The sequence below is a fragment of the Arabidopsis lyrata genome, assembly GCF_000004255.2.
Source record: "Arabidopsis lyrata subsp. lyrata unplaced genomic scaffold ARALYscaffold_4, whole genome shotgun sequence".
In the NCBI taxonomy this organism is placed as follows: Eukaryota; Viridiplantae; Streptophyta; class Magnoliopsida; order Brassicales; family Brassicaceae; genus Arabidopsis; species Arabidopsis lyrata.
Window position 1 is genome coordinate 21,119,521 of NW_003302552.1, and position 9,309 is coordinate 21,128,829.

Genomic DNA, 9,309 nt, shown 5'->3' on the forward strand with positions numbered 1-9,309 from the left:
TACTTGTAAAATTTTTCCGCCAAAAATTTTTTTTGCGGGAAAAGTGATTCCGCAATTTTTTTGGCGAAATTTTTTTTGGCGGAAAAATTTACAAGGTATTTTAAAGGTTTAAAGGAGTATTTACAAGTGTTTTGTAAGGTTTTACAATGTATTTTAAAAGGTTTTACAAGGTACTTATAAGGTTTTATAAGGTATTTATAACTTGTAAAACCTTATAAAAAACTTGTAAAACCTTATAACTTGTAAAACCTTATAAAATAGCTTGTAAAATCTTATAATATATTATAAATACCTTATAAATACGTTGTAAAACCTTTTAAAATACATTGTAAAACCTTATAAATACCCTGTAAAAAACCTTTAAAATACCTTGTAAATTTTTCCTGCCAAAAAATTTAACGCCAAAAAAATTGGAGAATCACTTTTCCCGCAAAAAAATTTTTGGCGGTAAAAATTTTACAAGGTATTTTAAAGGTTTTACAAGTGTTTTGGCGGGAAAAATTGCGGGATCACTTTTCCCGCCAAAAAATATTTTGTATTTTGTGGACCTAATTTTGTTATATTTTCTTATATATTTGGGATATTTTTCCTTAAAAGAAGGGTAATTTAGTCATTTTGTACATAAAAAAAGGTATTTTTTAAAATGGACAGCAAAAAAAAGCATTTTTGAAAAGGAGTATTGAAAAAGGGGCATGAGTCTCCCATATTATTTTGGCCTAGGTTAAATTAAGGGAATCGTCCTTGGTGTTTCACAATTTATTTGTTGGAAAAGTGTTTATTCGCCCATGAGCTTTCTTGCTAATTCTTTTCAAGTTCTAACCACCCTTTAACTTTAATAATTGATATTGCTAAAATTCTAAAAAGATCAAAACTTTGCAGGAAATCAAAAACGAAACCTAATTTGTGAAAACTTCTTTTTCTTTTCACGTGTTTACAAAAATATCTTTTTTTTTTTTTTTTTTTTGGGCAAAAATGTTTACAAAAATATCTTAACACATAATATAGACCGGAAAAGTATAAATCGGAACAAAAATCTATCAGGATTCCCATCCCAAATGTTGATCATATGTACAACTTGTATAATACAAGAATTATTCGAACAAACTATATGTATATGATTCCAGCATTTTTTTTTTGTTTAAAAAATTCCAGCATGTATATGATTTTTGTAAGGAGAAGTATATGATTATTGATGGGCACTCAAAATCTGATGAAGTTTGAGATATACAAGTGGTGGGAGGGAAATAAACAGAAGTACAATTTTTCTGCACCTTCTTTGGGAAACACAGATAATTATACTTGTTTTTTTTTTTTCTAAATAGCTATACTTTTTCACGACAGAAATTATCATTTCTTTGCATGATTTAAAATTCAACCTACATTTATGCTTGCAATTTCGTAATGACTTCCGCCTTTATTGTTCATCTTTAATTCTGTCTTTTCTTGTCCTTATAGACATAAAAATTTGTGTGTTACAGCAGCATTTCCCAATCTGAAACACAAGAATAATTTGATTTAGTAGTTTGAATTATGAATTGCAATTAAATGTTGATAAGGTCATGATATTTAATTATTTCTCATTTTGTAGTCCTTTTCTTCAAATCTCTTGTGGCGGTGGTTCGTGTACGTAGTAAATTGTCATGTGCCATAATAGTAAATACCATTAACCTAGCTGTAATAATTTAATGTATAAAAAATACGAGTAGAAAAGGTTAAAATTACTCTGTTTACGTTATTACTATACTTTTAGCCCCGTATTAGCTAGTTCTCAAATTGTACGACCACGCAAAAGCCTGCAATATGCCACTAAGTTTCATTCCACATGCTATATCTTCTTTTGTCACGATTATATTTCTCATAATTGAGAGTTCACATGCACTCTATTGTTATATGTCGTCAAATAAATACATTGGGAAATTATACGATCAATACGAGTAAACGAAAGAAAAAAATGAATAGTCAAGTATACGACACTATTCAAATTCAAAACGGAACTTATAAAATTTTAGCTCTATGGTTATGTTATACTATATAACTATACTATTAAGAGATTATATATGCTATTATTACAGTCGATAAGTCTGAAGCGAGTCGACGCGGTATCATACACCGAGTCACAACACGCGACCTCGCATTATATTAAAATCACATTTTTATGTCAAAAATCAAAGTCGTTTAGTTAATTGAACTTTGTACTATTATACTTGGTTTCGTCTTCAAAATACATTATATTAAGACATTTGACTTTACTCTCATAATCATCCTTTTCTGTACATTTATTTGCTTCTTACGGTTCTAATTACCTTTCTATATATGATGTGTTTTTGTCAAAAGCATTTAGTGTTTTTGCAGTTTATATTTGTAGTTTCTAAGTTTATGACTTTGAAAAAATTAGGAACGTTCTGGCACCACATTGTAATATGCATGATCGGAAATTTTGTGGTCCTCTTGTCATAATTTTTGCGCACCAACAAGTATTTTTTATAGATTTCGTGTCATCATTTATTTTTGAAATATTTTATAGCTTTCTGTTGACTGTATATATGTGATTTATACGCAACTTTAACATATACAGAATGTCGGTAAATAAAAAAGAAATTATATAATCGAAAATGATTGTGGTAGATGTCATCGTGATTAACATAGCTTAACTAGAATTCAATAGTAGCATCTATTTTTTAAAATATCTGTGTATGATTTTCAATTAGAATTAGTTTGGTTTTATTTCAATCTGGTGGTTGAAGATTAGTTTTCTCACACAGTGGAAATTTCCTGATCTATTATCTTGTTTATTATAAAACTAAGAAAACTAATAATTGCCAGCTAATAGCGAAATTAAAATAACAAAACTATAGAAGAAAAAACGAAGATATTGAATTAGTCCCTAAAGAACAAAGCCCACCTCCAACGACTACTTTTTTCACTATAAAGACAACTCTTTTCCATGCAGAAACACAATCAATCACTTCTTCTTCATCTTTCCTCAAAAATAAAAACATTTTCTCCAATTTTTTCTTCTTTAATAATTTGGAGAAAAAAGTCGTAGCCAAGACTGAACATTATCCGGTGAAGAATGGCGACTCCGGCATGGAGTCATGCCAAGGCTCAATGGGTAGTGGCCATGTTGGCGTTACTCGTTGGCTCGGCTATGGCTACCGAACCTTATTACTATAGTTCTCCTCCACCACCGTACGAGTATAAATCTCCACCTCCTCCGGTTAAATCTCCTCCACCTCCTTATGAATATAAATCACCACCACCTCCGGTTAAGTCTCCTCCACCACCGTATTACTATCATTCACCGCCGCCGCCAGTGAAATCCCCTCCCCCTCCTTATGTTTACAGCTCTCCTCCTCCTCCGGTGAAGTCTCCTCCACCACCGTATTACTACCATTCTCCACCTCCTCCGGTGAAGTCTCCTCCACCACCATATTATTACCACTCACCACCCCCTCCGGTGAAATCTCCACCACCACCATACTATTACCACTCACCACCCCCTCCGGTGAAATCCCCTCCACCACCATACTACTACCACTCACCTCCCCCTCCGGTGAAGTCCCCTCCTCCCCCATACTACTACCATTCACCACCCCCTCCAGTCAAGTCTCCACCACCACCATACCATTACAGCTCACCACCACCTCCGGTGAAATCTCCACCACCACCATACCTTTACAGCTCACCACCACCACCGGTAAAATCTCCTCCACCTCCCGTTTACATCTACGCTTCTCCCCCACCTCCCACACATTACTAGGCTCGTCAAATTCAACAAAATTTCCCAATTATTCAAGTAAGTCCAACAATCCTATACTTTTTACTTACTCCATTATCCGTTCTAATAATTGTCCCCTAAATAAAATCTCAATATCTTCTCCGCACAGGTTTTCTTTTACATAATGAAATAAAGGAAGGGTCAAAGTCAAAGAGAAGAAGAAGTGAACCAAATAAGGATCGTGGCGTGGAAATCAGAAACAAAACATCTCTAACAACGATCCACATCGCTTCCTCTTCTTCAATGTCGCTCATCTTCCACTTGTGCATCATTATCTTTGCGTCTTCATCAAGTCAAATTGTTTCCAAGACCCTTTTAGATCGTATCATACTCTTCTTTGTTCCCTTTTGTTGTTAAGTGAAAAAAGGGTTTTGGTAATTTAATTGTTGTGCATACATTTTCTATTTTGTTATTCTTCCGTTAATGTAATGAAAGAGTTGTTAGCATATAAAACAAAGTTCCAGTTTCTTCTTTCTATCGATTATTGGATGTACAGTCATCGCATTTTCTACCTTAAAACATAGTTCCAACGACAAAGTTAAAGACATTCTTTTGACATCGTTTGGATCTGTTCGTACAGAAAAAAGTTATCATTGCTTCAAAAGGTGGGAAAGTGGAAGTAACACAACTCTTCGATCTCATTTGTGCTGCTATGTAATACGTCAGAGAATCACTTTCATTCAACTAATTTCCACCTATTCTTTTGTTTTTATTTGATTTTTTTCTTATATTGAGCACTACTATTCTATATGCTTAATACAAAACCTAATCGGAGTCAAGAAACCATTCTGAAATAAAATGTAAACCTGTTGTCTGTTGAAATGAATTCATATCAAAGTCATCTTTTAGTTTATTAATCGAAACATGGAACGAAAAAGCATATGAAAACCAAGTGCTAAAGAATTTGATTCGAAATACTGTAAGTGGTGGTGTACTTTGGGCTTTGGGATAGCACAAGCTGATTTGAGGCCCATTGACTAACGTATTTTGGTATATTTGCCTCCAAATATTTTGTCACAGTCATTTTGTGATTGTTTGGCAACAACACCTGCACCTTTATTTCGTAAGTTGATTTTGATAAATCACCCCAAAATTATTTTGATAATGATAAGTTAAATTTAACGAAGCTAATAAGCACAACTTTGATATTGATATTCAACAATACTGAAATAGATAAGGTCTAGTAGCTTCCAACTCCACTAGACATAAAGCATATTTGTCACAAAAATAAAGTTGGAATAAAGCATATTGTATCTTCTCATTTCCAAACTGTTGTATATGAGAATAGAAACTTTATAAAACGTGGTTAGACCAAAGTAATAATTATGTTTTTTTTTTTTGCTCAAATAAAAATACAGATATACGAAGATGAATAAAAAAACAGCTGTGAATTTCAAATGACCAACATTATATGATTTGGAGCCCTTAATAATATTCCATTCTCCGTGTTTAGTTGCGCTGTCTTAGTATTATTCTACATACTTTGATTTTTTTTACTATTTGATTTTGTATATTAATTTATCTATGTGTTGAATTTTCCCTTCTGGCTGCTGTTTTCTTCTTCTCTCTCTCTCTCTCTCTCTCTAACACCGAAATTCTGTAGAGAGAGGAGGCGAAAGCTAAACGCAGAAAAGAGAGGAGAGACAATCTCCTCCACCTTCAAAAGATAGAAAGAGATATCACACAAGCGTTTCTTCTTCCTCTTCACAGATCCACGATCCGATTCTGGTCAGATTCCTGTTATTTTGGATCTAATTTTTCATTTTGAAATTTCCGGTTGATCTTGTTGGATGTGATTCTATATTGTGGACGTTTATTTACGGATGTTATTAGCTCTAAGATCTGTGTTGAATGAGAATCTTCCTTTTTATTCGACTTTTGATTGTTACCGTTTGAATTTTAGTCTGCTTAGGACTCGGATTTTTGTTGATTTTGACTTCTTCTCTTTATCCCTTTGATTTTGGCAAAATTCGGAAATTTTTGTTCCGAGCTTCCTTGAGACTTTTTAAGGTTGAATCTGAACAAAGAAATACTCGATCATGCCTGATTGATTTGTGGCCGTTCCTCAATTTTCATGTATTGGCTCTCGTTTATTTTGATGGTCAATAAGTTGAAATGTGAGGTTATGCTGAAGAATGATTCGTTGTAATCGATGAATTTTTTTTTTTGGTTCTATCTATACATTTTGTGGTGATTTATATCTTTGTTTGGAACGTTAACAGATAAAGCTGCTCATACGAGTTATACAACAGACTCCATAGAAGGTGCTTAATAGATTTTTGTTTTAGATACTCTTGTTCCTGGAACACATACGAAGATGAAGAAAGTCTTCGGCCAAACTGTTAGAGACCTGTAAGAATTATCGTACCCGAATTGTGTGTGGTTTATTTCTTTTGTTTCATTAACGGGATGCTTGATTTTATGTTCCATTTATTCAGTAAGAGAGAGGTCAACAAGAAAGTGCTCAAAGTTCCTGGAGTTGAACAGAAGGTAAAAGGATGCTCTTCGGTTTTTGTTGATTTAGATATGCTTGAGTTGATCAATTTCATGATTTGTTTGTAAACGGTTTTTCAAAAAAATATAAATAGAGAGCTTATCTTGATTGCATTCATCGTCTTGCTAAACAACTTTAAAGCGAGATGTCCATCATATTTTTATGTTGTTTCTTCAGGTTCTAGATGCTACTAGCAATGAGCCATGGGGTCCACATGGATCACTTCTTGCTGATCTTGCGCAAGCTTCAAGAAATTAGTAACTACCACCACCTTCCAACTTGCTATATTTTGCTGTAATTCTGGCACACTGCACAGGAATTATAAAAATGTTACTTCTATTGCAGTCATGAATACCAGCTGATCATGGTGGTCTTATGGAAACGCCTTAGCGACACCGGGAAAAACTGGCGGCATGTCTATAAGGTAAACAATATTAATGTCTTGCTGGCTTAATTCGTGTCGAATTTCTGTACCAGTGACGAAAGTATTTCATGCTGTTGACCTTTTATCTCTCCCCTTCAGGCTTTGACAGTTTTGGAGTACATGGTTGGTCATGGATCAGAACGTGTTATAGACGAGATTAGAGAACGTGCATATCAAATTTCGGTAATGACCACCCGGAGCATATTATTTTTTGAAGTATTCAACTTCAAGAGAATCCTTTTGTGCTATATCTCAGTAGTTGACTATCTTACTCATATATGTCTATTTTCCTTGTGGCAGACATTGTCCGATTTTCAGTATATTGATTCCAGTGGTAGAGATCAAGGAAGCAATGTTAGGAAGAAATCACAGAGCCTGGTGGCGTTGGTGAATGACAAGGAAAGAATAGCTGAGGTCAGACAGAAGGCCTCTGCTAACAGAGATAAGTAAGTTTGCTTGTCATTGTATCTTTCTGGAACTGGTAGATAATTTTCTCTCTGTGTGAGTCTCGTTGGACACTCGTTTGATTTCTTGTTGCTAGTGGCTTTCAATTATTATCTTGCCTCTCAGTAGTCTATTAATTTGTGGTGGTGGCCCTTTAACCGTATTAGCTTCTGAATTGAAAGTTTTTATACTCGAGAAAAGAAAATGACATGTCTTTTGGTTCATTCAAAATATGCTGAACATATCAACGTACATTATTTTTACAACAGGTATCGCAGCTCAGCACCAGGTGGGATGTATAAGCCTTCAGGCGGATATGGGGACAAATATGATTACGGAAGCCGGGATGAAGAGCGAAGTAGTTATGGTAGAGAAAGAGAATATGGTTACAGAGATGATGATAGAAATAGTCGTGATGGAGATCGTCATTCCAGAGACTCTGAAGACCGGTATGGGAGAGATGGTAATAGGGATGATGATTACAGGGGAAGGAGCAGAAGTGTTGATAACTACCAATATGGGTCACGAGGTAGGAGTTCGGAAAGAGAGCGGGAGGATGATGGCCATTCGTCATCACGGTATGTTTGATTTTAAGTTTTAGCTCGCCTAGATACCTGAAATAAAAAAGGAAGGGGACAATTTTGAAGATTATTTTTGTTTAGAATACTAGCGTAGATGTCCTTGATTTTTAAAAGCACGATTTCGAGCATCTTCTTAGCCTAGTTCCATTAATACGGACCCACCTTTTTAAAATTTCAATGGAAACACTCGTTTTTGTCCTGTAGGGGCAGTGGTGCTCGAGCTGATGATAATTCTCAGGATGGGAGGTAATTTCTGATATGTTTCTGCTGAAGTTTAGGCATTTTCTTATTTTATGACAACTCATCTCACCTTCTTTCGGGATTGTATGGTAGAGGGGGGCTCCAGAGGAAGTTTTCTGAACAAAATATTGGCGCTCCACCCAGTTACGAAGAAGCTGTCAGTGAATCACGCAGCCCTGTATATAGTGAAAGGTGATAATTTTTTGCTTTGCAAATTGAGAGCTACCTTGGTTTTTTTTGGCGCTGATGAATCTTTCTATGCCAGGGATGGTGGGGAGACCCCACAAGTTACTGCTCCAGGAGCTGCTTCTCCTCCTCCCCCACAAGTTGCTGCTACTTCTCCGCCAACTGGAACCAACACAGACAATAAAGCTGCTACTTTTGTTAATGAATCACTTTCTCAGAAAGTTGAGACTTTCGATGAATTTGATCCACGCAGTGCGTTTTCAGGTACAGCATACTCAAAGTCTTGCAATTCTTAGTTGCTATTTTTTTATATCTTGAGATAGTTTCTTAGTTTTTTCAAACTCGTTGGCAGCATAGAGAATTAGAGATTAATGTTCATTGTTAAACCAGAAAATCTTTATTCAATAACTACTTCAGTAAATGTTTCAAGGCTTAGTTGGAGGGTGTATGATTGTATTCTCATGTCTGTATGGTATATTTCTATATAGTTCTGAGTGTGGCCGTTGTGTTTCTTTACTTTTCCAGCTGGCCCTCCAGCATATGCATCTACAGATGGTGTTACAGCTCCTCCAACTGTGACTTCTATGTCTGCCCCTCCCACCTCAAACAGTGTTGAGATGGACTTGCTTGGCTCCCTTGCAGATGTATTTTCATCAAACGCATTGGCCATTGTACCAGCTGATTCTGCCTATGTTGAAACCGATGGACAAGCAAACGCTGGTCCAGCTCCATCGTTTTCTACATCTCAGCCATCAACTCAGGTATATACACTGAGCTTGGACTCTGAAGATTATGATGGTTTCCTATGATTATTGATGACTGTTGTTTGGATTATGCAGCCATTTGATGACCCATTTGGTGACTCTCCTTTCAAAGCCTTCACTTCTACTGACACCGACTCAATCCCACAGCAGAATTTTGGAGCTTCTTTCCAGCCACCACCTCCAGCCTTCACTTCAGAGGTCTCACATCCTGATACTGCTCATAACTTTGGCTTTGGAGACTCATTTTCCGCCGTTGCCAATCCTGATCCTGCTTCTCAGAATGTGCAACCTCCATCGAACTCACCAGGTTTTCCTCAAGAGCAGTTTGCTACATCTCAGAGTGGTATAGATATTCTTGCTGGCATTCTTCCCACATCTGAACCTCCAGTACAATCGGG

The 9,309-nt window shown here is 35.8% G+C and overlaps 2 protein-coding genes across 2 annotated transcripts in view; both read left to right on the forward strand.

Annotated features, from left to right (window-relative positions):
* The first annotated feature begins 2,951 nt into the window (after positions 1–2,951).
* On the forward strand, positions 2,952–4,273 carry LOC9317956 (extensin-2). The gene is made up of 2 exons (XM_021027699.1): positions 2,952–3,796; positions 3,888–4,273. Exon 1 carries the CDS (start codon positions 3,074–3,076, stop codon positions 3,758–3,760), a length of 687 nt encoding a protein of 228 aa, XP_020883358.1. The 5' UTR covers positions 2,952–3,073; the 3' UTR covers positions 3,761–3,796; positions 3,888–4,273.
* Positions 4,274–5,373: 1,100 nt separating this feature from the next.
* LOC110229016 (clathrin interactor EPSIN 2) overlaps positions 5,374–9,309 on the forward strand; it is a 5,734-nt gene continuing 1,798 nt past the window's right edge. Inside the window, exons 1-13 of the mRNA XM_021027700.1 lie at positions 5,374–5,506; positions 6,001–6,130; positions 6,217–6,268; positions 6,450–6,529; positions 6,618–6,696; positions 6,796–6,879; positions 6,997–7,142; positions 7,410–7,718; positions 7,926–7,967; positions 8,055–8,153; positions 8,227–8,411; positions 8,673–8,908; positions 8,987–9,309. The exon at positions 8,987–9,309 is cut by the window's right edge and continues 23 nt beyond it. Coding sequence (XP_020883359.1) covers positions 6,096–6,130; positions 6,217–6,268; positions 6,450–6,529; positions 6,618–6,696; positions 6,796–6,879; positions 6,997–7,142; positions 7,410–7,718; positions 7,926–7,967; positions 8,055–8,153; positions 8,227–8,411; positions 8,673–8,908; positions 8,987–9,309 — 1,670 coding nt within the window. The 5' untranslated portion in view covers positions 5,374–5,506; positions 6,001–6,095. The remainder of the gene's footprint in view (positions 5,507–6,000; positions 6,131–6,216; positions 6,269–6,449; positions 6,530–6,617; positions 6,697–6,795; positions 6,880–6,996; positions 7,143–7,409; positions 7,719–7,925; positions 7,968–8,054; positions 8,154–8,226; positions 8,412–8,672; positions 8,909–8,986) is intronic.

Excerpts from the sequence above, each read along its gene's own strand:
- LOC9317956 (XM_021027699.1), top strand. The coding sequence starts at position 3,074 with ATGGCGACTCCGGCATGGAGTCATGCCAAGGCTCAATGGGTAGTGGCC.